The sequence below is a fragment of the Saprolegnia parasitica genome, assembly GCF_000151545.1.
Source record: "Saprolegnia parasitica CBS 223.65 unplaced genomic scaffold supercont2.8, whole genome shotgun sequence".
Classification (NCBI taxonomy): Eukaryota; Oomycota; class Saprolegniomycetes; order Saprolegniales; family Saprolegniaceae; genus Saprolegnia; species Saprolegnia parasitica.
In genome coordinates, this window is record NW_012156402.1 from 418,130 (window position 1) to 443,393 (window position 25,264).

The following is a 25,264-nucleotide window of genomic DNA, read 5'->3' on the forward strand; positions in this document are numbered from 1 at the left end:
GAGAAGCGACCGTCATTTGCCAATTTGCGACGCTCGAGAGACGACCAGAGGGAGAGGACCAGCGATGACCAAGCCCCGCGCCTTGAAGAGAACCGTGAAGAAGAAGCCCGCGGAAGCGTACGACCGAGCCATGGAGGAGCCGATGACGACGAAGATGGCACCTCCGATGGAAGCGAGCCCCAGCCCCACGGTCGTCCCGCTGACGTCGTCTGACGTCATCCCGGTGTCTCCTTCCGCGCTGACCAAGATCTCACGCGTCCAGTCGACCAACGTCGTCAAGAACATGATCCGCGTCTCGGTCTCGGAGATCTGCTACCTGCGAAGTCCTCTTCCCGCGACGTCAAATGGTACTCATCATGCGCACCTTGATCCTAGGCCTCTTCCCCGAAGATGTCTTCCGAAAGCGCGTATACGCGGACATGCACATCCACTGCCTTGCGCCGGAAAAAGATGGCACCGATACGGCGATGCGAGACGCTTTGGCGTTGACGCTGTGGATGGAGGAAGGCGCGTTCGAAGCCCTCGAGAAGGAGTATCTGGAGCAGGTCGTTTTCTGCATTTACGCCGTCGGGAAGGATGCCAAGCCCGACAAGCTCCTCGAGAGGTACGCACGACGGCATTTGCACTGGATAATGACAATTTTTGTGTACTGTAGCTACTCGTTCAAGATCCGAAACACGCCGGATGCAACGACGCTTACGACCAACTTTCTTGGCGACGAAGTCGTAAGCTCGGACCCCGAGAAGATCAAGGATCAAGCGATTCAGATGATTCGGTCACTTGTGAGCATCACGAACTCTCTCGACGCGCTTCCTGGGAACCGTTTGCTGACGATGAAGCTTACGTACAACGGTGCGCTACCGCTCAGATGTGTTTCTATCACTCATGACTCAACGTAGAGACGTGCCCACACGATTGGCAACCAAAGTACTTCAAGCAAGCGACGTCGGACTTAAGTGAAGAGTTCGTGAAGCCCTCGCTGAAGGTCGATCTGGTATCACTTTTATGGAAAGATGCGCAAGCCGAGCCTCATGACGTGGCAGGGGCGGATCGTGACGCCGTTCCACTTCGTTTCGATGCGTCTGGAAGCGTCCGAAGACGCATTCCAGGTCGCGGCGCAAGAGCTGCCTCAAGGAGGCTTCTCTCAGGCTCAAGTGCCAATGTCGCCTACCAGTGACGAAGGGCATTCGTTCGCCGGGGGGAGCCCACCACCCTGCGAAAGCCCCATCGTAGCCATACAATCAGCACTGTCACCGTCACCGATTGACGTGCCTACGCAACGAGCGACCCAGCCGAGCCAAGCGCTGGCGAAGGAAGACATCATGAAGTACTGCGTCCAGTTTGAGACCGTCGAGATGTCAGAGTACGTTGCCTGTCGCGACGATGATCCCGTTCACTGATCTATTTTTGCTTGTAGAATCTTGGCGAGATTCGACCTCGCTCCATCTCTTATGAAAAAACGCGTGGACGAGGTTGGCAACCTATTGATACTACACCAAGCTCTTATGCGTGCGGTAGCTCTGCGCAGAGAAGGTTCTGATACCGAATCCCGACAATGTGGACTCGTATCGCGTCGGGGTCTACCAAGACCTGTCGTACTACCAAGCCATTCAGTTTGCCCACGGAAAGCTTCGCCGCTCCGTATCCGTGCTTGCGCTCGCCAAGTGCTTCTCGTGGACGCTCCTATTTTCAAAGGCCATCATCATGCGCATGCATCACGAGCATCTTGTCGACATGTCAAAGCCGCCGTCGTTTAATGGCTACCCCGTGCTCTACGACGGTACAACTCCTTGTATGCCATTTCGCATCTTATGGGGCATGCAATGCATAGAATCGACACGGCACGTGATTCAGGCTGCCATTCAATCACGTACTGTTGTCTTTCTCTATATTACCCCGACTATTCCTCCGATGAGTTTTGCTTACGCTTGAATCTAGTCAACGACGCCAAGAATCGCCCTAAAACGCGATCGCTCTCCTGTGCAAGCGAGCAAGGGGTCGCACACGAGTTCTTCTGGCAAGCCGATCTTGCAGACAAACCACGCCCCCAAGAAGCGCCGGATGACGATTCAGGCAATCTCGATGACGCCCGTGCCGTTTCTTTAGCCACCAAGCAGTTCCAGCAGCACTTTATTTCGCGTAATTTAATTCAGGGTAAGCTTGCATGAAAAAACGACGAGTCCCATGGCACCGTGCTAATGCAATCTCTTCCGTTGGACACGCATCGGCTTGCCGCTGCATGGTCAATGCAGCACCACCGTACCCTACCGACATCATGTACTATTCGCCAGCGGATACTGCAACCTTGGCCATCGCCCACGTTGGGTGTCTTTTGCGTGGTCCTCGTCGCTCGACATGGCACTGGTTCGAAAATGGAGGTGGCAACGACATCCTCTTCTTCAACAATCGCCATGCACCATCCCTCCGTATTCTTATAGGTTGCCAGTGGCGCTTCGCTCGCTCGCCCGTATGTAGATCGCATGCGACAGTCCATGCCACGTCTGGTCCTTCAACCCACATGGTAGGTCCCGCGCGAAAAAATACCTCGGCCTTTGTATGCGAAACAGGTCCGTCGCATTTTATGACGCGTTGAAGTGGCGGGGTGCGATAAAGTGCGCTACGGATCCGTTTCAACGCAAAACCGTACCTAGCCGAGAATCATCGGAGACTCCATATCCTGTAGGAATGCATACATTGCGGTCCAGTGGTCTGCTAAAGACAGAGAGGTGCGGACTCGATACCCCTTGAAAGCTGATATTCTGCCGAACGCGATGGATTCTGACACGCTTGCACCCACATCTGAGTTCGATATTCGATTTTTGCGCGACTGGAGCGATGGGGCGACGAAGGTCGCGCTGGGCAGCGAGCGCCATGGCCATTAGCCTGCACGCGGCGCACGGGCTGCACGAGACGAGCCCCGAGGCCGTTGCGCCGGTGCACTACATTGACGGCCACGAAGTGTAGGCGGCGCGCACGCGTGGCAGCTAGGGCAATCTCGCTGTCGTAGGATCTGGTCGTGGGGCTCCAGCGTCGGCGAGCGCGGGACGGCGCAGCCCGACAACTGGACGAGCGTGACGCACGATCAACTGCTCTACGCCAACGCCAACATCACCAAGCTGTGCGTTCTCGAGTCGCTTTCCACGCATGAGGCGACTGCAATGTGCTGTTAGGACCATTGTCAACGTCGAGCTCTCGGTGTTACCACGGTACTCGCTGCCACCGCAGCTCACAGACGTGTACGCGCGTTTGATGGCCGAAAAACGACGTTGACATGGTGTCTACTAGCATGATTGCCAACTGCGATCTAACGACGTTGCCACACGACATTGGCGCTATGACCGGCCTACGGCAACTGTAGGGCGCAGTATCCTTTCCGTCCATCTCATATCATTATGGGCGCGTAGCGACATTTCCAACAACCAAATCGTCTCGATCGCCAAGAAACCATCGACCATCACGTACACCAACCTCGTTGCCGTGTCCGTGCTCGTCCATGCTGCATGCCTCGTCTCACGATCGCGTAGGAATGCCAAGAACAACAACTTGACGACGTTTAACCTCTCGGCGCCCAACCTCAGTCGCCTGTACGTCTTTGTGTCGAGTTCTCATCGCATGAAACCGTACTAGGGACTTGACGGGCAACGCGCTGACCGCGATACCCAACTGCATCTATGGCATGCTCGACCTCGCTGAGCTCTACCTTGCGAGCAACGCGATCCCAGTTCCTATTCGCATCACGTACAACGAGTTTGAATTTCTCTCGGCGCTCGACTACTTTTACGTCGACGCGCCGCCCGGTGGTGCTGCCGACTGCGGCGACGACCAAGCGCACTCGCTCCGAGGCAACATTGTCTGTGTCACATCCACGGTCGGGCCGCCACTGCCCACGTCGCCGCCAACGGCCTCTGGCTTTTGGAGCTACTCGACGTTGAGCTGGTTTCTCCTCGTTTCAGGGATCATCGAGGCCATTGTCGGCGTCTTTGTGTGCTTTGTGTACAAACGCCGGCGCACGTACTCGCGCGGCGTGCAGTACACGTCGAGCCACTCGTCCGGCGAGCGCGAGCGCCTTCTCTCGGTCGAGCAGGTCATCTACGCAAGCATGGAGTCGCTCGCGATGTCGCCGCTCACGATGCGCTTTGAGCACAATGTGGCGCGTCTCGAGTGCGACGCCATCTCGATGGAGAAGCGATTAGCCCAAGGCGGCTACGGCGAGGTCTGGCTCGGCCACTACCACGCGTCGGTCGTCGCCATCAAGATTTTGTTGCCAGAGAAGCGCAGCCAGAGCGACATCGCGGCCTTTCTGCGCGAGATCACTCTGCTCGCAAGGTTCGTCGTATAGCACTATCTCGTCTTGCTGACCAGTGTCTCGCTAGCTTGGACCACCCACGGATTGTGCGCTGCATTGGCGCGGCGTGGCCCAAGTCGAAGCGCGACATGATGCTACTGACCGAGTACGTGGCCGGCGGCGACCTCCGTGCGCTCCTCGACTTGGACCCCAACATGAAGTGGCCATCGACCAAAGTGCGCTACGCACTGCACATTGCCGAAGCCCTCGAGTACCTCCACAGCCTCGACATCGTGCATCGCGACATCAAGGCCAAGAACGTGCTCGTGGATCCGAGCGAAAATGGCGCCAAGGTGTGCGACTTTGGCGTCGCACTGCATCTGCACCCGACGGTCGAGGACACGGTGGACGTGACCAGCCATGGCTTTGGCACGTCGCGCTGGATGGCGCCCGAAGTGCTCACGGGAGACGCGTACACGAAGGCGGCCGACATTTACGCGTTTGGCATTGTGCTCTCGGAGCTTGACTCGCACAAGATTCCGTTTGCGAACGAACGCACTGCGTCGGGCAACGACCTCACCAACCTCGCGATCCTCCAGCGCGTCGTCAACGGCCAGCTCAAGCCCAAATTCGGCGCCTCCTGCCCACCAAGTCTCGTGGCACTTGCCGACTTGTGCTTGCACCCGAACCCCAAGGCCCGGCCCGCGGCCCACGTCGTCGTCGTGGACCTCGTCGCACTGCTGTGTAGCCTTTGACATCAGTTTTGACAGCGTTTGAATGGAAATCGACTAAGTCATCGACATGGATCAACTCGCCACCATACGTTGGGACTGTGGACATATCTTCGATTTCTCGTGTCGAGCTGCACCGCAATACCACCGATGTGGACGAGTTTGGTCCAGTTTAGCGCTCATCATCGATTGCCATTGTGTACACCGTTTTGACAACTTGAGTACCCAACGAAGCGTTCGCCGTGCAGACTACATGGACCCGGAATGCGCTGCTCCAATCCAACTCGGAATGTACTCTATGGTGTGTTTAAAACTGCCCACCACGATCAGGTCGGTGGCACCGTTTTCTCGACGCCGCTTCCCACAACTCCAAGTGATGGGCAAGCAAGACCCAACGACCGACGCGGTGAAGACGCGAGCCTCCAAGCGCCTGGCCGACGCCCTCGCGCGCCAAGGTTCGGCGGCAAAGACGTCACGGACGAAGAAGCCCCCGCGCGTCAACCAGCCGCGGGAGGGACCGAAAATGGCTCTGGCCGCCCCCGAGCGACGACAGCTCATTGCGTTCTACTACATCCACGTGCTCGCAGCGCCCGACGAGAGCCACTGGGACGGCTCAAACGGCACCGTTTCGACGCTGGTCAAGGCACTCAAGCTCCCCACAGGCTCGCGCGCGGCCGTTCGCCATGTGCTCGAGGTCGTCCAGCACAAGTTTGCCACCGGCGACGAGGCCTACACGGACGTGACGACGCCGACGACTAGTTGAGTGCATGATGTAAGCGTTGACAGCTCTCTTGATGTGGCTCCGACCGTTGGTGATGGAGCCGTTGGCGCCACGTCCCAGGTGCCAACCTCGCATACCTCACAGAAATCGAAGTGCCAGCATGTCGTACCACGTCGCGAAGCGTCCGCATCGCTTTGGGTCGGCGCTTCTTAGCGCATGGCTGATTGGCATCCTCCTCTTGAAGCAGTGGCTCTCGCATCCGCCGCACCGTCCGTCCGCTGCCACAACGTTGCTCTACGAGCGCCATCGTCGCTTTCCGTCGCAACCCGAAGACTTCCACGTCCTTGTCACCGCCGTGGACGACACGTTTGCGCTCTGGATCGAGTCGGCGTCGACGCGCGAGCTATGGTCGGTCCATGCGTCCAGTCCACAGCGACTCATGAAATCATAGGTACATCTCAGTGGCCGGTCTTGCCGAGCACAACACGGGAGACGTTGTCTTGCCGACGACGGCAGTCGTCGCAGGTGTACAGGTATGGATTGGATGGCCACTCGCGGCGAGAATTGAACGATCACGTAGTGGGCGCTCTCAAACAACGGTGCGACAGCATCCGCCGACCTCCGCCGCAATTCCGCCGGCGCCCTCGTCCTCGAGCTCACGATCCCCGCGTGCTTTGGCGCCGTTGCCCGCTACGCGTTTCCCGTCGCACGGATGCAACTGAACTCGGCGCAGGCGCTGCGCGCACGCCTCTGCGCCGCGGAAGCGGAGCGGGACCTCATGGCGCGGCAGATCAAGCAGATCGAGCACGACCACGATGCCGCGACACGCGCGCAACTGGCGACCGCCGCCCAGCGCAGCACGTACGAGGCGTGTGTGCGCAGAGCGAGCGAGGGCTGGACAAACGTGTATCGGAACTGCGAGCATCTTGCGCACGGCCGTCGCTAGTTGCCTTGTGACCGACACCAGGGATTCCGCTGGCCAAACGAGGCTGTTAATCGTGCGAATGGAGTGCTGGTTCGTCTGGTGTAAAAGTCGCAACGGCGACGAGCAGTCATGGCACGCGAGTAGAGGTCAGTGGAGGTAGCGTACTAGTGGCCTGGACAGATTCGATACCGGTATCTGCGTCCAGGCCATTCGATCGTGTAATGACGTACCTATCATACGCCGTAAAGTGCTCTCCGCCACACGGTCGCAACCATTTCCCATCTAACCTTCCATCCAGCTGTCGTTTCGGCGGTTGAAATGAGTCTACCTCCGCCGGGTCGTTGTGGCTACAACTGATATGGGTGGTGCACATCGACGATCGTGTCGGTAATGGTGTCATCTCCTGGCTACCGCGAGGACGCGCAACGTTCAGCCATGCAGTCCCATCCCATCTGGTGCAGGCTCCGGGTTCCGACTTGCGCCACGGCGTCAACGCCGTTGTTCCAGCAACTTATCACAAAAAGGTGCAAGGTGACCAGAGACGTCAAGCACGATTGTCATCTATCTATCGTCTTTGCCTGTGCCATCTTTACGACAATAGTTACGGGCTTTTCACGGTCATATAGGTTAGGAAAACGATCGTGTCGGTTCCAACTGGCAACTACCCGCCCTGTACGTCTAGTGTAACCCGAGACTCATTCAACCGTCCACACGCAAAATGATAGAAACATCTCATACATATGGCACACGCGACACACACAACGAATCTGATCTATTTCTAATACCGTAGTATACATATATATGTAGGCTGAGAATCATTCAATTGAGTTCTCGAGTTGCCAGCACGTATTGTTCTTGCTATATGTAGGCTGAGAATCATTGAATTGCGTTTTCGAGTTGCCAGCACGTATTGTTCTTGCTGTCGCTATCTGCACTCTAATAGGCTCTCGAGGATAGGCGTGAACGAACCTGCGTCGTGCGTTGATCACCGCCTGGCATACAGGCACACACTAGAATGCGCACTTTCAGAAGTTAAATCCAAATCAAATCGTCTCCGTAGCCAGACTTTAATGCAAGGCGGCACGTGGCGATGAACACGCCGTCGAGTTGCACTCTGCGCCGACCCACACGTATCCACAAAGCTGATTGCATTTGCTGCCAACCTGATAGAAAGTTCATCCAAGCAACGACCACACGACTGATAGCAAGTACACGAATCGAATTCATTGGCTGCGATGCGTCAAAAACTTACGAGCGGTGTGGTCATACAACAAAGCAATTCAAGGTCGGGGCGCACGTCGCCACTTGATCCGCTTCACAGCTCGTAGTAGTTAAACCGTTTACATACTAGTACACGTTTACGTCAGGTGGCTGGGATCGATCCGGGGACCAGCCGCACAAATCCCAAGTCCGATAGCTGTGATTGATTGCAAAGTCGTTCCACTCTGCCTATCGCAACGCTGCACCCCAGCGCCATCTCGTACACCTGTATCCGCTCCATGTCCGTAGAGAGAAACCTTACAATTCCGCGCAACAAACAAACGACCGCCGGCATCGTCCGCACACAAGTCGCCACGTGCAAATCTCAGCGCAGACCTCCGCCAGCCAGAAAACATAGCCCCATCTGGCGCAGATGATCCCGCAACCCATCCTCCTGGACAGACGCGCCTGCGATTTGCCATTTGACATTTAGATGCCCTCGACGTATTCCTATCTTCGACTGCTGCGAACGACGGTGCTGCTGGCCGCCGTCGCGTCGGCCCACGTCGCGTCCAGCATTCGCAGCTGTCAAGGCGCGGGGCGTCAACCTCGGCGCGTGGCTCGTCACCGAGTACTTTATGATGCCCAACAGCCCCATCTTTCAAACCGTACCGGTCGAGAAGCGTGAGCAGGGCGAGCATGTGACCATGGCATCACTCGGTCGACACGTCGCCGACCCGCTCTTCAAGGCCCACCGCGACACGTGGATCACCGAGGCCGACATCAAGGAGATTGCGTCCTACGGCCTCAACACGGTGCGCGTGCCCGTCGGGTGGTGGATTTACGAAGATCCCAACGTACTACGAATATCGACTTGCGAGCGACCGACTAAGCTAGCGACTGCATGGTAGGACCCAGCGTGGGAGAGCTTTTCGCCCGGCGGTCTGGCGTACCTCGACAACCTCATCAACAACTGGGCTGCGAAAGCCAACGTCGCGGTGCTCGTTGGCATGCATGCAGCCAAAGGCTCGCAGAACGGCGAGGGCCACAGCGCCCCACCAAAACCCCGCGAGTCCCACTTCACCAACGACGCCGAAAACGTCTACGCCACCATGCAGGTACTGTACGGATGACTGCTAAACTGTGGTCAACGTGGTATGGGACGCGTAGTCGGCCCTCTTTCTCATGAACCGGTACAAGTCGAGTCCGGCGTTCATCGGTCTCGAGATGCTCAACGAGCCATCCGTTCACGCAGACCGCGTCTACAACATTGACCGGAGCAAGGTCAAGCTCTACTACAAGCACCTCTACACCAAGCTACGGTCCATCTGCGCCGACTGCGTCATCATGCTCTCGCCGTACTTGAGCGAACAGTACGAGTCGTTTGGGAACGAGTGGGCCAACCTTCTGCCGGCAGCGACCAACAACTGGATCGACTGGCACAAGTACCTCATTTGGGGCTTTGAGAACTGGAACGTCAACGACATTATCAACGTCGGGACGCAGTGGATCGCCAACGACATTACGCTCTGGCAGAGCATGCGGCCGACGCCCGTCTTCGTCGGCGAGTGGAGCCTTGCGAGTGCTACTGTCTCGTCGACCTCTCCAACGCGACCACGATGACGAGATATGCCAATCGCGCGCTACAAGCGATGAACAACGCCAAGGCCGGCTGGACCTACTGGAGCTGGAAGATCGACTCGTCGGACTGGAGGACCTTTGGCTGGAACATGCAGTCGCTTTTGAGGAAGGGCACAATCAAGTTGCACGGTTTTGTGTAAAAAACGGTGAAAATCCTTTAGCATGTTTTATTCGTTGGCGCCTACCGCAGCTTGCGCGAAGAAAAATACTCGAGTGCCAACCAATGCGCAATGCTAGCGTACTTTCGAGCCCAATACAAAAGCACTTTTTGATTCCATTTACCAAAATCATTCCTGCACACCGATTGGCTCGTTGGTAGCCAATCCGCGATCCGTATCATTTTTGGCACATCAAGCATCTTGAGCGCTGGACCAGACGGGCAGCCTGTCCGACGGAGGCGTCACGGTACGTCTTTCAACAACCGCACACCAGAGACGCATGCAGCGTCAACATTGCAAAGGATTATTGAGGCACATGCGCCGCTATATAGCACTCGCGCGTGGTACATCACAAGGTGTAAACTCAAAATGACTCAAAATGGGTACCTGCAACCCAACAGCTTCGGCCACTTGACGGCATCAACAGGCAAGAATGGCTACGCTCGCTTGTATCGCTCGTCTCGAATTCGTCGCCATGCATCCCACCATACATCACGCGTCTTACACGTCTCTGGTTCAACCACCACGGATCTCGACCGACCACAAGCACTCACGCCGGCGCAACCTTGAAGACGCCCGTCAACTCAACGACAGGCGTGCAGCCAGCATCTTTGCATTTTTCAACTCGCCATGCAAGCGCGACCTCTCGTGTGGCTACTGCTGTTGCTTACTATCGCGCGCGCGCATGTGCAAGAGGCCATTCGCACCGGCGCTGTGCTCTCTCGCGGCGTCAACCTCGGAGCGTGGCTCGTCATCGAGCACTTTATGACCGAGACGTCGCCGATTTGGCGGCATGTGCCCGCCGACAAGCGCGATTGGGGCGAGTACACCGCGATGCGGCTCGTGGGGCATGCGGTTGCCGACCCGCTCATCAAAGCGCACCGCGACACGTGGATCACCGAGGCCGACATCAAAGAGATTGCGTCCTATGGTCTCAACACAGTGCGTGTGCCCGTCGGGTGGTGGATCTATGAAGACCCTACGGTGCGTTTTTAAAGCTTGCGCTCGAGCCTGCTCACCAATGACTAGACGGACGACTGGCGCGCGTTTACGCCGGGCAGTCTAGCGTACCTCGACCGGCTCGTCAACGAGTGGGCCGTCACGCACAATGTTGCCGTTCTCATCGACATCCACGCTGCCAAAGGGTCGCAGAACGGCAATGACAACAGCTCGCCTATCACCAAAGGCGAGTCGCACTTTACAAACAACGCAGACAACGTGTTTGTGACCATCACTGTACGAACCCTCCTTTTGCAGTCCACAAGATGATGGACATATTGTCCATGCGCATGTAGACTGCCCAATTCCTCGTCAACCGGTATGCGGCCAGCACGGCGTTTCTCGGTCTCGAGCTTTTGAACGAGCCAACGTTCGACCCCAAGCAAGTGCACAAGACGGACGAAGCCAAACTCAAGCTCTACTACACCAGCGCGTACCCAAGTCTTCGGTCGATTTGCGGCAACTGCGTGCTCCTCATGTCGCCGTTCCTGAGTGAACAGTACGAGTCGTTTGGGCACAAGTGGGCAAATGTGCTGCCATCCCACCGCAACAACTGGATCGATTGGCACAAGTACCTCATTTGGGGCTTCGAGAACTGGCCCATGGAGCGACTCATCACCGAGGGCCCTCGCTGGATCGCCAACGACATGACGCAGTGGAAAGCCCACCGCGGGACCCGCGTTTTCGTCGGCGAGTGGAGCTTGGCGCACGGCGACTTGGTGCGCAACGACCTTCGCAACCCCAACAACATGCGCCGGTACTCGACCAATGCGCTCAAGGCGCTCCAGGAAGCCAACGCGGGCTGGACGTACTGGAGCTGGAAGACGCACGCGACCGACTGGCGCGGCGACGGGTGGAGTCTCCAAAACCTCTTGCGCGCCGGCGTCATTGACCTCAAAGCCATGCACGCGCCTCAAACTGTGTTTGGAAATACCACCAACGCGACGGCAGAGCCCACGATCGTTTTCTAAAGTAAAAATGTCGTTTGCTTTTTACGACTTAACCGTGTGGTCTAGTCTAATATCGTTTATGGTGATTGGAGGAGACACAGATGGAAAGGTGGGTGCCGCATACCGTATGCGGCACCCACCTTTCCATCTGTATGCGGCATACGCAACGCCTGGTTCGTCCTCGTTGGCATGCGCCGTCGTATGGCTCTTGCAGTGGCTCTCTTGGCGCGCAACTTTCGCGGGCTTGTCCTCGTTGGCGTGCGCGAGTTGCTTTTTGTCAAGGCCCGCCGCTTCGGCTGCTGCATCTTTGGGCGGACGTACGGTGCATCGCGTCATTTCGGCTCAACGACATTTTGGACACCGTCCGTTGGTGTTGTGCGTTGCCCAATGCCTGCCTTTCTCTGCAATTGGCCAACGAGAACGTAGACGGCATTTCCTACGCGGGCTTCCTTCGTCGAGGTGGAGCAGAGGAGACACCGTGTTGGGGCAAAAAAGGCAATCGGGTGCGGTGCGGTGGGTGACTTTTGCGCTAGGCGACCCAAGCAGAAATGCTTGGCGCCGCTTCGTTCGCCCCCGCTCCCGAAAACCAATTTTTCATTTCTCTAAAAATTTATATTACGTATACGTTCTCATTAGCCCCCGTGAGCTGGTGTCACTAGCTACGGCAAATGACCCCTCGTGCGGGGCTTGTGAGAGCAAGTGACGATTCGTCACTTCCTCTCAAGAGCCATAGGCTAACGAGAAAAGAAGGTGCTCCGGTAAGCTTGATGGTTGGGATTGTTGACAACCATGTCTCCACACGCACACTCTCTTTTTGTCGACAATGAAGCAGCAACTGCCAGTGGTTTTTGCGCAAAACGCTGCCTTTGTTGCGACGTCGGGCTCCTATCGACTTGTTGTCGCGACGATGACCAAGAGCGAGCGCTACGTCGTCTGGCTCGAGTCCAAGGCTTCCAAGCGCCAATGGTACACACCTTTCAAAAGTCCGCCGTGCAGTTGAAGACGCTTGGCAACTAGGCAATGTTGCGTTTCGGACATGACGCAGCATGCGCCACCAAGCATTATGCTGCCCATGCCTGCCGTCATGGCAGCGTTCAAGGTACTCTATCTTCTTTTTCATACTGGCAGTCTGGATGCACGTATAGCGCGCCGCCGAGACTTTAAAGCCGTCGACGCGCGAGAAGTTGTGCGTTGCGGACGCGCAAGACGGCCATCTCCAGCTCACTCTGCGCATGGTGCTCTCGCCCGAGCTCGAGCTCGACTACACGTTTGATATGGCGCCATTGGCGGTCGAGGCGATTGAGATTTTGGCGGCCAAGATCCGCGACGTGGAGGACACGATTGCAGCATCGATCGCAGCGACAAACCAAAAGCTTTCTGCGCTCGAAAGGCGCCTCGCCGCGGAGGTCTGTAAGGAGTCTGAGCCACGCAGTGCGCTGTACCGTGGCACCCAGCGTGGCACCATCTGAGATGTGTGAAGTAGAATGCAAATATGAAAGTGATATTGTTCGTTATGTAAGCTAGACCAGTAGTAATATGTGCATGGTAAGTAGTTCTGTAAGTCTAGATCGGTAGCCGCTGTGTGATTTCTAACATGGTCACCACGGCTCGGAGCAACCGCAACCAATTTACTGACGCGGTGTTGTCTGCGTACACTAAACAGTGACTTGTCTTCCGCTACTCTCAACGCATATTTTCAAAAGCGAATTCAAGTCCAACCGTGTCATGCGATAATCGGTTCACATTTTAATGACGCAGGGCCTAACCGTAGTACTCGTGGTATTTCCTTTCCTCGCAAACGGCCGAGCAGGTTGGGGGGTTACGAATGTATTGGTGCCCCGCCTGCCCAAGTGGTGGGCAATGTGGGTTAGCTAAATTGCTATGAGCTGCCAAATTGAGGAATGGCTTGAGTGAGACCGCTCTGCGCCTTGATTTTCTTTGCTGCTTAGGCAGCTCTTCTTCTATTCTTCTGTTCTTTGCGATTGCTCGTCCCGTCGCGCGGAAAACCTCTTTCTCTTCTCGAAAATGGCCCTTCATATATCCCTCTCTACCTCGCGTAAAAAGCCTACAAGACCACCCATTCGCACGCAAACAACACTTGACGAAAACTCGATTAAATCAACGGATTGCGCAGGGCTTGGCGGACGCGCAGCGCCAGCTCGGCGTACGACTCGACGGTTGGCAAGCCAATCGCACCATCACGCAGTACGACGACCGACGACGCGTTCAACAATACGACCTCGACGGGCTTGTCGCCGCCGACGCAGCTGTAGACCATGTAGAGCTCGATGGGCCGCAGCGTGCGCAGAAATTGCCACCACCAGCCCACAACCACATGCGCCGCCGACTCGACGCTGGCTTGCCACGCCTCGAGCGGCACGGGAAACGCCGTCATCGAATGCAGCAGGACGCTGACTTCGAGCGCGTGCCAGCCCTCGAGAAGGTCGCCAACGACATGCCGAAAGCCCTTGCGGAAGATCGTGGCCGCCGCGTCCGACGTGGCCACGGCATTCCAGTGCACAAAGCCAGCAATAGGCGGCAGACTCGAGCCCGTCGCAGCATGGCCACACACAAAGTGGCGCAAGAGCGGCAGCGGTAGTCGCGGCGACGAGATGGTCTGGCGCATCCAGACCATGTGTCCGAGAAGAAGCCCCAGCGCCAGCAGATTCCCGGATATGAGGTTGCCCGTCGCAAACACGGTTTGGAGCTGGACCCAGAGATCCGAGCACGTCGACGCTTCCTGCGTGCTGCGCACCGTCGTGTCGCCGTGGAAGATAAACTGGATTGGCTGGCGCCAGTCGCTGATCGACTTGACTTGATCAACAAATGACGTCCACCACTGGTCGCGGCCACCCACGTGCATAACTGTGTTGGCCGGTTGGGCCGCCGTGTGGTTCCGAAGCGCGTCTTGGAGCTGCACGAGCTTATGGTCGACGCACAGCACCGACCGGTACCGCTGAAAAAAGCCGCATTTCGCCGCTTGCAAATCGCGCGCGACCAGCGAGTTGAGATACTCGCCAAGGGCCATGTCGTCGAGGAGCAACCGCAGTACGACGGGCGGGTCGGCCTTTTGTGTGCTCACACTGTACACATACTCGAGCTGCGGGAGCGGGTCCATCGAGAGCAGTGCTCGCGCCATGCTCGCCGTCGTCGCCATCGCGATCGGCCATGGCCCCGAGACGCCCTGCTGCACGCACAGAGGCATCTGGAGCTCTTGGAGGACGCCGACAGCCGCCTCGTCGTTGCAAAAGATGGCGGCGGCGTACAAGTTGGGCGATGTGTGCACGACACTAATGGGCAGGTGGCGCAGAAGCGGCGCATTCTTGGCCAGAACCAACCAGTGCACGGCCGAGTAGCCGCGGCTGTCCATTGCAAACCAATGGGGCTGCAGCCGAACGACCAGATCCATGTGGGCGGCGGTCACGTTCTTGTTCTGGCAGAGCAGCATGAGCGGCGTCATCGCCGCGTTGAAAACGTTCAGTTGCACGGGCGGAAGCAGCGCCAAAAGCGTCGCAAAGTTGTCGGGCAGTGACACGCACAGCTAGACAGAGACAATAAGTTTTTAAATCGTCGTTCCATACAAGGTAGGACGAGACGTACGTAGTGCGCCCACGTGTTGCCCACGTCGTCCACGATGGTGCGTAGTGGCACAAAGTGCTGCAAGAGCGAGGCGACCAAGTGCGGCACCTGCTGCATGTAGAGTGCCATGGGCGAAAGCCCTACCGCGTTGAGTCGAGACAGCAGCTGCGGGCAGCGCGCAATGATCGACACCACGGCCGATACGTGCTTGGTCCTGCGGGTCAAGTGCAGTACGTTGTTGTGGAAGCGACTCACGTGCGTCGGCCACGTGGCGACGGGTAAGAGCGCGAGGAGGCGAAGCAGCACTTGCATCGAGTCAGTTTTTGCAGCAACGAGGACGCACGTGTCGCCGCGATACGCGTACGTCCAGTCGATCGCACATGACGTTGTAGCGAGGAGCTGCTCGAGCCATACGACATTGTTGGTCGCACTCGCCTGCCAGAGTGCGCTTTGGAACGCTTGCATAGTCATGCATCGAGGCGGCGGCGCGCATTGCGGGCAGTAGACCGTGGACGGCGGCACGCACATACGGTGCATCCATGCGCCACACGACCGCGTGCGGCAAACGAGGAACGACGACGCGTGTGGCTTGACGGGACTCGGATTGCCGCACGGGCACGCCCAGCGTGCTACTGGCTGCGGAATGGGCTGGAAGAGTGCCATCTTGCACCGCGTCGTCGCCGACATCGCCTCTTGTGTGCTGGAGGCTGGTGCTAATATGCTCGGTGGTTGGATTGCGGCATTCGGGACCGATGTCGGGCTCGGCGCGTCGGGCACCACGTCCGGTGCTAAGGTTTCCGGTGCCGAGTCTTTCGCGCGCGAGGATGGCACCGGCGCAACGTCTCTAAATCGTTCTGGTTCGGCACTCGATGACTGCAACGTGTGGGGCATGGCGGGTGCCGTCGTATGGTGACATGTGAGCTCGTCGTCGTCGTCGTCGTCCAAAATGACGTTGTGGTGCTTTCGGGTCGTCTGGACCGGTATGAGGTCGTCGTCGTCGGGCGACACATGCGGCGGCAGTAGGTCGTCAGGCGGTGGCGACTGCTTGCGCCCGTCTCGTTCGGGCACCGTCGTCAATGCGCCGGTTGTATCTTTTTCATCGGAAGTCGACGCGTTGCTGAGATTCTCGGGCGATGCCGGCGACCACGACACGGACGCTGGGGCGTGTGGCGACGGCGGAGCCTCCTTGTCCACGGTCGCACTGCGCTCCAAGGCCAAGTTTTCGTTTAGAGCAGCCGCACCGAGCTTCCAAGCCCGCTTGGCGTTGCGATCCGCGACTTGCACACTCTGGGCGGTCGCTGCAGACGGAATCGGAGACTCACGAGCGCTGTGGACGGCTGCTGGCGAGTCCAGAAGCTCGATGACGGGTGGTGTTTGCATCGGCGCGGGCGGAGGCGACGCCACGTCCGAGTCCGAGTCCGAGTCTGAGTCGAGCGAGATGATGACAATGTCGCTGGACGCACCCGGCACGAGCGACGCGAGGTTGATGCCTTCGGGCATGGCATGCGTGCTCGGCTGTCGGCGCTTGACGCAGATACCATCCGGCGACGTGGCACGCTGACGCGCCGCTTGCTCCATCCGCGGCCTTTTGCGACGGGCGCTGCTTTTGTCCGAGCTCGCGCTTAAAGAGTCGGCGGGGCGGGTTCGCGCCGCGAGAACGGCAGCCTTCTCCTGCCGCGGTGACTCTCGCTGACCTTGCTGCACCGACTCTCGCTCGGCTGTATGCGCCAACGTAGCTCGGTACTGGATGACGGCGGGGTTGGCTTCCCAGAGCGCGGTCTCGGTCTTGTAGAGATCCCACGAGGCGAGTTTGATGGCGTCGACGAGACGCCACGAGTGCGCCGTGGCAACGTACAGCTCCTGCGCCAGCGCTTTACCAGAGAACGGCAACGTCTCGATGTCCAGCCACGTGTTGGGACCGGACGACCAGCGCGCGCGGGCGAAGCGCCGAGGCCGCACCTGGGGTGCAATGAGCGGGACGAGCTCGATCAGGTCCAGCAGCTTGACCATGGCCCGCGTCTTGGACGTCATCGCGTGGCTAGGAACATGCACAGGATCGTCGCACACGCCGTGCATCGTCTTGACGAGGTAGTTGCCGCGCGCATCAAGCACGAGGAAGCGGCGCGTGTACTTGAAGGGCGCGGTCGGGGCCTCCATGCGCAGCTGCGCTTCGAACGCCCCAGGCTCCAGCGTCCGCAGCAAGAGGTCGGACGCCGGCGACGCGAAGACGTCGGCGTCGTCGTCCTCGACGGGCGGGAAGGCGTCGACTCGTCGGTGCATATCCCTCTCGCTGCACCGTCGCGAGTTTGCTTTTGGTTGGATTCTGTTTTATTGGGAATCGAGGTAAACACCTTCGACATCCGTTTTATTACGTTGTATGCACCGATGGATCTCGGCTCGGCTCTCTCTACGCAGTCAAGTATGCTCTTGCGCCTACATATCCACGCCGTCCTACTCGGATGCAGGCCTCGGATCGCGACTGGGATGTGCGACAACGAGGGCCTGCATAGCGTCTTGACCCCATCCGGCTATGTTTAACCTACACGTTAAATGCGTTTTTCTCAGCGCGCCTGCTGATTCGCTATAACCGTGAAGCCGCCATGGCCAATCCCATCGTGCTGCTTCGTTTCGACAGCCAATCACACGCCGGCATGCTTCGCGCGCTGCCGCAGGTCATCAACAAGGGTCATGGGCCATGACCCTTGTTGATGACCTGCGCGAACTAATGCCATGACTCATGGCATTAGTGGCTCTACCTCGCACGAGAGATCTTCTTCGCCTACTGGTCCTGAATGGTCTTGAATACCTATGCATCTATCCATCTGTCTATCCATCTCCAAGTACAGTCAAGAGAATCGCAGCAATTCAAAATGATTCATTCACGTCGCTCATGCGGCCCGAAGTGCTAGGGTCAATGCGTCCGTGAGGTCCTTCTCCGTCGCAATGTCGGCGCTCAGCGTGACCTCGCGTGGCCCGAGCGTGGTCGAAATCGTGTTGATGCCCAGCATCCACGGACCCCCGCCCACAATGACGTGGAGCATGCTGTACACGGGCGTCGGAAGCGCGTTGACGACGCGCCACCACATCTGGATCGTCTCGTTCGTGTGGGGCTCGACGCCGGGCTGGTGCTGCACCTGCGCCCGCCACGCCGCCACGTCCCGAGGCACGCGAAACATGAGCACGTAGAGCTCGGGCGCGGTCCACTGGTCGAGCGGCACGAGGCGGAACAACTGCTGGCGAAACGCGCTCGCGGCTGTCTCGAGCACGTGGCGATCCGCGCGCTTCGCGAGGTACGCTGCCGACATTGCGTTCGGCTTGTCGACGAGGCACCGGAAGAGGTCCATGGACATCGTCGGCGTTGGCGGCAGTGTCTTCTGCATGCACACGAGGTGCCCGACGAGCTTGCCGAGCACGAGCATGGTCGCAGGGTGCAGCTCGTCCAGCACGCGCGCCGCCAGCAGTTGCGGCCAGAGCATCGACCAGAAAGCGTCGTCGGACGACACAAAGCGACGGCTCGGCGTGCACAGCGTGATGGGCTACGAAACAAATTTTGTGTGAAATCAAATCCTCAAAAAAAAGTCATGTCGCACCTCGCGCCAGTTGGAGATCGACCCGGCCGCCAAGAGCAGCGCGGCCCAGCACGATGCCTCGTCCGGCGCCGTGATGATGACGCCAACCGCGCTTCGTGGTAGCGTCAAGACATTGCGCAGCTGCGAGAGCTTGGCGTCCAAGCCAAGCAAGTGCTGGTACCGCACAAAGAACGGTGCTGCCAGCAGGTTCGTCTCGGCCGCGACGAGCTGGTCGAGGAACGTGAGGATGCTCGCGTCGGTCGCCATCCGGTGCACGAGGGTGCGCACCGCATCCGGCGCCACCGCGGCCGCATCGTGCACATACTGCAGCTGGGCGCGCGTGTGGTGCTTGAGCAGCTGCAACACAAACGCAGACGTGGGCGCAAGCACGATGGGCCAGAGCTGATCCGCGCCCTCGCGCTCGAGCAAGCGCGCATCAAAGTGACGCAGCAGCATGGCCACGGCCATGGTTTGACCGCGCTGCATCGCACACGTATAGAGATCTGGCGTCTCCAGCACGACGGAGCGTTCGACGTGCAAGAGGAGGTGGCCGTTCCCGGCCATGAGCAGGTGGTGCAGCGGCCCGTGCCCATTTCGGTCGGTCACGAACCACCAATCCGTCGGGAGGGCCAGCACCCGCAAGTGCTGGGCCCCGAGGTCAGGGTGCTGACATGCGCGCATCAAGGGTGTCTCACCGTCGTCGTTCGACGAGACAAACAGGTTGTACGGCATCACATTGACGAGCGCGGCAAAGTCGGTCTGCGGCAGCGCGCGGCACAACTAGAACAGCATATCAGATCTGTCATTCTGAGATAGAAGGTGGCGTACCATGTGCGCCATGGTATTGTTCTTGTCGTCCGAGATCTGCAGCAAGAAAGGGAGCTGCTGTACGAGGCGCAAAAACACGCCGGGCAGCTCGTACAAGAGGAGCTCCATGCCCGACTGCTGGAAGGCGTCCGTCGCGAGCAAGAGCAGCGGCCGCTGCGACACCATGTGCTCGACAGCACTCGCGTGCCGGTGCGCAATCGCCAAATGCAGCGGGTTGCGGCCAAAGTCGTCGACAATCGAGTGCCACTGGGCCTTGGGGCTGCGCGCGAGGAGGTACTGCAGCGCGTCGATGGCGCCCGCGTCGGCGGCCGCTAAAATGCACTCATGCAGCAACGACCCCTCGAGAGGGACATCCTTTTCGGCACGGAGCAAGTGCACTGCGTTGACCTGCGCGGCGAGGACGAGGTCGATGGCGCTCAACGTGCGACGAGGTCGCGGCTCGCAGCGCGCACAAAAACGCGCGGCCGGGCTCGTGCACACGGCGTGCATCGCGCGGCCGCAGTGCTTATTGGCGCAGACAAACCAGAGACCCAAGTACGCGTCGTCGTCGTCGGCGACCAAGCCGCACGGGCAGGCGACGGACACCGGCGGTGGCGACGGCAGTGCAGAAAAGTGCTTGGCCTTGAGTTCGAGCATGCTCAGATTGCACACGGCTTCGTCAACCATGTCAACGACGGCAGCAGGAGTCGGCTCGTGCTCGCTTTGCTCGTCCATCGAGTCGTCGGACTCGGTGTCGTCGGGAAGAGGCGGCTTCATGCGCTTGCTGTGCGTACCCAGTGGTGCCGCCGGACGCTTGAGCGTCGCTTGCACGTCATCTGGCGGCTGCACCTTGATCGGTTGCGCCGTTTGCAGCCAGCTGGCCACGAGCGGGTCGTCGAGCCAGAGGCGGTCTTCAGCCGGGTAGGCCTCCCACGACGCCGGAAGGACCTTGTCGACGCGCTGCCACGAGTTGAGCGTCGCCATGAAGAGCTGCTGCAGCAAGTTGCGGTGCTCTTGACGGACGTCCGCTGCATGCATCCACGTGTCGCTGGATTTGTCGGTCCATTGCACTCGCACCATGAACCACTCGACGCCATTGCCGATGGTCGGCTTGCACTGGATCATGTCGACAAAGCGCAGAGGCACACGGAGCGCTGCGTCGCATCGGCCACGGCTACGCGGGTGCTCGCAGGACTCGGAGATCGTGTGCGTCCGGAGCCCGCTCGTCGTCATGACCAGGTACCGACGCGTGTACGTGAACGGGACCGTGGGACTCTCAGTGACGAGGTCTGCATTGAAGCGCGCAGACGGCTGCATGCGACCAAGGAGGTCGGCGTGGGCGTCGTTGCACACCACGTCGTGCGCGAGCAGCGCTGGGTACTCCTTGGGCTTGCCTGCCATGGCGTTTTGGGCAGATGCAACGTTGCCACTATGTGGTACAGCTACATGCACGCAACTTGACACATAGAAACATCAAGTATACAATCACCGAACAATCAAAAGAGAGCAAATAAAGGCTAAAACCACCGCATTTATCATGCTCAACTGGCGTTGCGCCCGGAGCCCGGCGTCTTGGTCAACCCAATCGCGTTGAAAAATAAAAGTACCGAAACTTTGCAGCAAGGTAGATACCGTCATAGGGACCAGAACGAGCTACGTAACGTTGGCAGGTGAAGCGTGCAGAGCGAGCAATCGACTCTTTTGTTATTTTTGGCAGCGTGCCACTTATACATCTATATACGGCGTTCGCCAATAATAAATGCTCCAGCAAAAAGCCACTCGGAGCACTGCAGCCATGATCTTCAATGGATCTTGCACAGCAACGTCCACAGTGGTGCCTGTCAGTGTTGGCACCGTAGACGCGATTCAAGCCGAATGAAATCCAACTCGAGTCAGGTCCGACGACCGTTCAAGGCGCCTTACCACCTTACCCAGCTGCCTTACCACACCACCAACCAGACACGCTGTCATTTTGTACCAGCGGAGATCATAAATATATGAGCGGAGATCACACAGCAGCGATGATTGCAGCTCTATTGTCAGCCTTGGCGCACATGCCCTCATGCCGTACTAACGTCTACCAGCATCTACCAGCTAACGCGCTTACCACGGAGAATCCAGCAGTCAATCTTACCTCTGCGCTATGACTCGCATCAAGCACATGGCCACTCGACAATCAAGTCACCTGCTAGCCACCTACATACTGCACATACTACCGGTATCTGCACCACGGGCTTAACGGATTCAACACCTCACAGTCCACAAAGTCGGTCTCGTGACGATCCTTCGCCTGTGAATTTGCGTCCCCAACGACCGAACTGCGATCCCAACCGCCAGCTGCAACCAGGTGCATGCATTGCTCGTCCAAGCGCCTCCTCACCATGGTGCAGGACATGGTAAAAAGTTTCAATCATGGCAGAGTGGCAGGAATTCCGGATATTATGATGCGTATCCGGTATTCGGTCAGAATTGCACTTGCGTGGCGGAAATGAACGCATTGGGGCGCAACCACGCGATCGACACGGAGGACGCGGCCGAGCTCATCCTTGGCGAAGACTTCCAGGGCGAGACGTGCTTGTCCAACGCCGAGGTCGCCGTCATCCTCGAGAAGCAAAAGTCCGACTACGAGAGCCAAGAGAAGACGCTCACCAACGTCTTCCAGAAGACGTACTCGTACGTGCAGCGCTTCTCGGGCACGAAGGACCCGGTCTCGAACCAAGCGTCCGTGACCGAGCTCCGCGAGGCGCTCATCACGTACGAGTTCTCGCGCGAGCACCCGGACGACCCGTCGCAGACGGTCGAGATCCGCCTCGAAGAGTTTGAGATTGCTTGTCTCTCCAACCTCAACCCGGAAGAGCCCGAAGAGGCCATGGCGCTCATCCCGTCGCTCCAGAAGCGCTTCACCGAAGACGACATTGAAGAGATCCTCTCGATCATTGCGCGGACGACCGCTCGCATGCATGCCTAAGCTCTATCTTCTTCATCGTCATCATCATCTACCGTACTCCTCTGTCGTTGTTGTCGTCTACCAGCCCACGTCGAGCGTCGAGGCGACCGAGACATCCTCGGCGCGCATGTCCTTGGCTTTGACCATGGTCACAAAGAGCCGAACAAACTTTTGCGTGATCGGCTGCACGCACACGTGGAGCGGCGTCAAGCACGGGTGCGTCGGGAGCTGGTCGTCGTACGCACCGTTCGGGTCGGTCTTGCACGCAAGCACGTAGACGAGGCGGCCGTGCTTGACCAGCCGGGCGGCCGCCCACTGCAAGAGGTCCGTGAGCACGGAGCTCGGCGCGTAGAGCTCGAACGGCTTCTTGGCCGATTTGGCCGAGCACTTGCGGGCGCCGGCGCGGAGGCCGTATGGCGGGTCGCACACGATCGCGTCCCAGAACGGCTTTGGACACAGCACGCGCTGGCTCAGATCCCACTGCACAAAGTCGGGGCACGGCAGGTTGTACTGCTCAAAGTTGCTCGCAATCGTCGCATTTTCCTTCCGGAAGAGTCCTTGCATCTCAATGTCTACGCAAGCAATCGAGTCGATGGAGAGAGAGAGAGATGGCACGTACCGCCACCGATGCACGTCGCGCCAAACTGAGTGCACGCGACGAGGACGCTTGCGGTGCCCACGAACGGGTCGCAGACAATCGCGCCGGGACCGACCTTAGCGAGGTTGGCCATGACCAGGGACAGCTCGTGGTCCATGGTGGTCGGTCCGATAAACTTGCGCTTCTTGATCTTGTGCTTGTCGACAAAGTCCCGGCCCACGACGCGGATGACGGCGAGCGACTTGACGAAGAAGACGCGGCGGACGTGGGTCGCGCCGGGCCCGACGCCCTTCTCTTCGAGCAGCCAGTACGTGCGCGCTGGCTGCTTGATCTGGATGTCGCCGAGCAGCGGAATCGCGTCCGTGAGCTCGTGTCGCCGCTTGTTTTGCTCGTCGAGCGACAACCGCTGCCCAAAGCAGTCGACTTGGAGGCTCCACGTCGTCTCGTCGTGGAGCTGCGCGCTCGCGCGGTCGGCCGCCGATAGCGCGGCAATCTTGGCGCGCAGGCTGTCGTACAAATCGCTCGCGCCCTCGGCGTGCGTGATGTACGCGTAGATGCCCTTGATGAGCACGCAGCGGGCGGCGACGAGCTTCGCCACGTCGTCGGACGGGAGGTGGAGGAGGAGGAACGGCGAGTCGGTCGTCGGCGCGTCGTAGCAGGCGCGGACGTCGTCGACACCAGCGAGCCCCAGGACTGCGTCGAGCTCGGGCAGCCGAAAGTCCAAGTACCGATGCACAAAGTAGATCAAGTAGACAGGCATGCTGCTGCAGCGATGGCTTCCTGGACGAGGTTGCTCCTGCCAAAATGACCGGATAAGTACTCTCCAATATCCGGATAGACGACCCAGCGACATGGTCATCGTTGATGCGAGAACTGACCGCGCCGGAGAGTTGACAAGCGCCCCGTAAAAGTAAGTTAAACAATAAATTACGGTACTTATACCTAAAGGTCTCGGACGATGGCAAGAGAAGGGTCTACGTGGGACTCGGGAAGATGTGTTGGGCGTACTTGGGCACAGCCCGCTTGGCAAGCGTCGACGTTGAGGACTTGACGTGCGTATCGTCGACTCGGTTGGGCAAGATCGACTCGGTGACCGGTATCTCAACGAGATCGGCGTGCACCCGCAGTGGTGCAATGCGTGGCGCTGGTGGGGGCATAGTGCGATGGGCCCACGGTACTGGCGGTGCTCGTGCCTCAATAAGCTCTTTCTCAAGGTGCGCAACGTCCTGGCGCAAGCTCGTCAGTATGTCTCTGTGCTTTGATTGCTGCGCCATGTGCGCCTCGATGGCCGCTTGGTGCAGATGCTTTTGGTGCACTGCATCGGCTTCCAGGTCCATGCGCTGATCTTGCTCGAGCTGCAGCGCCCGTTGCAACTGCGCTCTCTCTTGCGCCCACTCGGCTTGAAGTCGTTCATGCTGCTGCTGCCGTCGTTGGAGCTCGCAAAGCTCTTGCTCGAGGCGGTGGGCCTGCGCTTCATCGCATTAGGCAACCACATATCGTAGAATACGTACGTGTGTTTCTTGCTGCCGTAGCGCCCGCGCCAAGTCATTTGAAGTGTCTTCTGTTCGGGCACTCGCCTGCTGGAGCTGCGCCAACTGCAATGTGACGTCGATATTGGCTTGTTGGCTTGCCTGCAGCGTCTGCCGCATCGTTGCCAGCGCCATGGTTGCGGCCACATGGTCATCATGCACATGGTCATAGGCAGTCTTCCAGCGCACGCTCTCAGCCGTCTTTGCGTCTACGTAGTTGGGCCAAGTCAGCTGGCAAACGTGATGGTAGTGGCGGCCACCGAGTGCATCTTGCAAGTCCTTGATATGGTCCGCCAGCACTTGTATGTCGGCCTCGAGCGCCTCGATCGTCGCTTCCTCCGGCGCGTCATCGGCCATCTTCCCACGTGAGCAGCCGTTGCGCTGGTTGGTCGTTGTTCCGTCGACTCGGCCGCTCATCGACGACGGCTGCGTCGTGCCTGTTCGGGATCCTCCGTAACCGGATGCCGGTTAAAGAATTTAAATTCGGCATATGCCGACCTGTTTTTTGCGGCACGCCTTCCTCGCACAGCGCGGAGCACGGCCGCGGTCCAGCTGCGCATACCGACAACTGTCGTAGGGATGAGCCAGCGCATTGGACTCTCGGATCGTCCTACTGGCAGCGTTC

General features: G+C 58.7%; 12 protein-coding genes across 12 annotated transcripts; 8 read left to right on the top strand and 4 right to left on the bottom strand.

The window, feature by feature from the left end:
- Nucleotides 1-64: 64 nt before the first annotated feature.
- Nucleotides 65-2,106, top strand: SPRG_03266 (hypothetical protein; the record flags this gene model as incomplete). The annotated part of the gene is made up of 8 exons (XM_012341846.1): nucleotides 65-323; nucleotides 376-604; nucleotides 656-852; nucleotides 900-994; nucleotides 1,044-1,363; nucleotides 1,418-1,472; nucleotides 1,519-1,780; nucleotides 1,988-2,106. 8 exons carry the CDS (start codon nucleotides 65-67, stop codon nucleotides 2,104-2,106), a joined length of 1,536 nt encoding a protein of 511 aa, XP_012197236.1.
- A 716-nt stretch (nucleotides 2,107-2,822) lies between these two features.
- SPRG_03267 (TKL protein kinase) lies at nucleotides 2,823-5,101 on the top strand. The gene is made up of 8 exons (XM_012341847.1): nucleotides 2,823-2,960; nucleotides 3,008-3,118; nucleotides 3,171-3,236; nucleotides 3,286-3,354; nucleotides 3,405-3,479; nucleotides 3,525-3,584; nucleotides 3,628-4,326; nucleotides 4,374-5,101. Exons 1-8 carry the CDS (start codon nucleotides 2,836-2,838, stop codon nucleotides 5,038-5,040), a joined length of 1,872 nt encoding a protein of 623 aa, XP_012197237.1. The 5' UTR covers nucleotides 2,823-2,835; the 3' UTR covers nucleotides 5,041-5,101.
- A 291-nt stretch (nucleotides 5,102-5,392) lies between these two features.
- On the top strand, nucleotides 5,393-5,779 carry SPRG_03268 (hypothetical protein; the record flags this gene model as incomplete). Its single annotated transcript, XM_012341848.1, has 1 exon — nucleotides 5,393-5,779. One exon carries the CDS (start codon nucleotides 5,393-5,395, stop codon nucleotides 5,777-5,779), a length of 387 nt encoding a protein of 128 aa, XP_012197238.1.
- Nucleotides 5,780-5,897: 118 nt separating this feature from the next.
- SPRG_03269 (hypothetical protein) lies at nucleotides 5,898-6,683 on the top strand (the record flags this gene model as incomplete). The annotated part of the gene is made up of 2 exons (XM_012341849.1): nucleotides 5,898-6,149; nucleotides 6,318-6,683. The coding sequence occupies 2 exons, from the start codon at nucleotides 5,898-5,900 to the stop codon at nucleotides 6,681-6,683; spliced, it is 618 nt and encodes a 205-aa protein (XP_012197239.1).
- A 1,820-nt stretch (nucleotides 6,684-8,503) lies between these two features.
- On the top strand, nucleotides 8,504-9,643 carry SPRG_03270 (hypothetical protein; the record flags this gene model as incomplete). Its single annotated transcript, XM_012341850.1, has 4 exons — nucleotides 8,504-8,719; nucleotides 8,774-8,980; nucleotides 9,033-9,444; nucleotides 9,513-9,643. The coding sequence occupies 4 exons, from the start codon at nucleotides 8,504-8,506 to the stop codon at nucleotides 9,641-9,643; spliced, it is 966 nt and encodes a 321-aa protein (XP_012197240.1).
- Nucleotides 9,644-10,291: 648 nt separating this feature from the next.
- Nucleotides 10,292-11,631, top strand: SPRG_03271 (hypothetical protein; the record flags this gene model as incomplete). The annotated part of the gene is made up of 3 exons (XM_012341851.1): nucleotides 10,292-10,645; nucleotides 10,691-10,897; nucleotides 10,957-11,631. 3 exons carry the CDS (start codon nucleotides 10,292-10,294, stop codon nucleotides 11,629-11,631), a joined length of 1,236 nt encoding a protein of 411 aa, XP_012197241.1.
- A 1,015-nt stretch (nucleotides 11,632-12,646) lies between these two features.
- SPRG_03272 (hypothetical protein) lies at nucleotides 12,647-13,079 on the top strand (the record flags this gene model as incomplete). The annotated part of the gene is made up of 2 exons (XM_012341852.1): nucleotides 12,647-12,709; nucleotides 12,756-13,079. 2 exons carry the CDS (start codon nucleotides 12,647-12,649, stop codon nucleotides 13,077-13,079), a joined length of 387 nt encoding a protein of 128 aa, XP_012197242.1.
- Nucleotides 13,080-13,707: 628 nt separating this feature from the next.
- Nucleotides 13,708-17,505, bottom strand: SPRG_03273 (hypothetical protein). Its single transcript, XM_012341853.1, has 2 exons — nucleotides 15,211-17,505; nucleotides 13,708-15,151 (listed from the first exon to the last, which is right to left on the bottom strand). Exons 1-2 carry the CDS (start codon nucleotides 17,467-17,469, stop codon nucleotides 13,724-13,726), a joined length of 3,687 nt encoding a protein of 1,228 aa, XP_012197243.1. The 5' UTR covers nucleotides 17,470-17,505; the 3' UTR covers nucleotides 13,708-13,723.
- A 569-nt stretch (nucleotides 17,506-18,074) lies between these two features.
- On the bottom strand, nucleotides 18,075-20,988 carry SPRG_03274 (hypothetical protein). The gene is made up of 3 exons (XM_012341854.1): nucleotides 19,587-20,988; nucleotides 18,780-19,538; nucleotides 18,075-18,725 (listed from the first exon to the last, which is right to left on the bottom strand). The coding sequence occupies exons 1-3, from the start codon at nucleotides 20,964-20,966 to the stop codon at nucleotides 18,078-18,080; spliced, it is 2,787 nt and encodes a 928-aa protein (XP_012197244.1). The 5' UTR covers nucleotides 20,967-20,988; the 3' UTR covers nucleotides 18,075-18,077.
- Nucleotides 20,989-22,041: 1,053 nt separating this feature from the next.
- SPRG_03275 (hypothetical protein) lies at nucleotides 22,042-22,580 on the top strand. The gene has a single exon (XM_012341855.1). The coding sequence runs from the start codon at nucleotides 22,054-22,056 to the stop codon at nucleotides 22,531-22,533; it is 480 nt and encodes a 159-aa protein (XP_012197245.1). The 5' UTR covers nucleotides 22,042-22,053; the 3' UTR covers nucleotides 22,534-22,580.
- Nucleotides 22,493-23,911, bottom strand: SPRG_03276 (hypothetical protein). Its single transcript, XM_012341856.1, has 2 exons — nucleotides 23,132-23,911; nucleotides 22,493-23,084 (listed from the first exon to the last, which is right to left on the bottom strand). The coding sequence occupies exons 1-2, from the start codon at nucleotides 23,868-23,870 to the stop codon at nucleotides 22,591-22,593; spliced, it is 1,233 nt and encodes a 410-aa protein (XP_012197246.1). The 5' UTR covers nucleotides 23,871-23,911; the 3' UTR covers nucleotides 22,493-22,590.
- A 131-nt stretch (nucleotides 23,912-24,042) lies between these two features.
- Nucleotides 24,043-25,098, bottom strand: SPRG_03277 (hypothetical protein). Its single transcript, XM_012341857.1, has 3 exons — nucleotides 24,900-25,098; nucleotides 24,622-24,848; nucleotides 24,043-24,576 (listed from the first exon to the last, which is right to left on the bottom strand). The coding sequence occupies exons 1-3, from the start codon at nucleotides 25,054-25,056 to the stop codon at nucleotides 24,085-24,087; spliced, it is 876 nt and encodes a 291-aa protein (XP_012197247.1). The 5' UTR covers nucleotides 25,057-25,098; the 3' UTR covers nucleotides 24,043-24,084.
- Between the last annotated feature and the right edge of the window lie 166 nt (nucleotides 25,099-25,264).

What these genes read in the sequence shown, in the direction of transcription:
- SPRG_03276 (XM_012341856.1), bottom strand. Translation starts at nt 23,870, where the DNA reads ATGCCTGTCTACTTGATCTACTTTGTGCATCGGTACTTGGACTTTCGG. An exon ending in CGCGACGTGCATCGGTGGCG is followed by an intron (nt 23,085 to 23,131) that starts GTACGTGCCATC and finishes TTGCTTGCGTAG; the next exon opens with ACATTGAGATGCAAGGACTC.
- SPRG_03274 (XM_012341854.1), bottom strand. Translation starts at nt 20,966, where the DNA reads ATGGCAGGCAAGCCCAAGGAGTACCCAGCGCTGCTCGCGCACGACGTG. An exon ending in ACAATACCATGGCGCACATG is followed by an intron (nt 19,539 to 19,586) that starts GTACGCCACCTT and finishes ATGCTGTTCTAG; the next exon opens with TTGTGCCGCGCGCTGCCGCA. An exon ending in CGATCTCCAACTGGCGCGAG is followed by an intron (nt 18,726 to 18,779) that starts GTGCGACATGAC and finishes TTTGTTTCGTAG; the next exon opens with CCCATCACGCTGTGCACGCC.
- SPRG_03275 (XM_012341855.1), top strand. Translation starts at nt 22,054, where the DNA reads ATGAACGCATTGGGGCGCAACCACGCGATCGACACGGAGGACGCGGCC.
- SPRG_03277 (XM_012341857.1), bottom strand. Translation starts at nt 25,056, where the DNA reads ATGAGCGGCCGAGTCGACGGAACAACGACCAACCAGCGCAACGGCTGC. An exon ending in GGACTTGCAAGATGCACTCG is followed by an intron (nt 24,849 to 24,899) that starts GTGGCCGCCACT and finishes CCAACTACGTAG; the next exon opens with ACGCAAAGACGGCTGAGAGC. An exon ending in TACGGCAGCAAGAAACACAC is followed by an intron (nt 24,577 to 24,621) that starts GTACGTATTCTA and finishes GATGAAGCGCAG; the next exon opens with GCCCACCGCCTCGAGCAAGA.
- SPRG_03267 (XM_012341847.1), top strand. Translation starts at nt 2,836, where the DNA reads ATGGGGCGACGAAGGTCGCGCTGGGCAGCGAGCGCCATGGCCATTAGC. An exon ending in TACATTGACGGCCACGAAGT is followed by an intron (nt 2,961 to 3,007) that starts GTAGGCGGCGCG and finishes TCGCTGTCGTAG; the next exon opens with GATCTGGTCGTGGGGCTCCA. An exon ending in CCACCGCAGCTCACAGACGT is followed by an intron (nt 3,237 to 3,285) that starts GTACGCGCGTTT and finishes GGTGTCTACTAG; the next exon opens with CATGATTGCCAACTGCGATC.
- SPRG_03273 (XM_012341853.1), bottom strand. Translation starts at nt 17,469, where the DNA reads ATGCACCGACGAGTCGACGCCTTCCCGCCCGTCGAGGACGACGACGCC. An exon ending in GCAACACGTGGGCGCACTAC is followed by an intron (nt 15,152 to 15,210) that starts GTACGTCTCGTC and finishes GTCTCTGTCTAG; the next exon opens with CTGTGCGTGTCACTGCCCGA.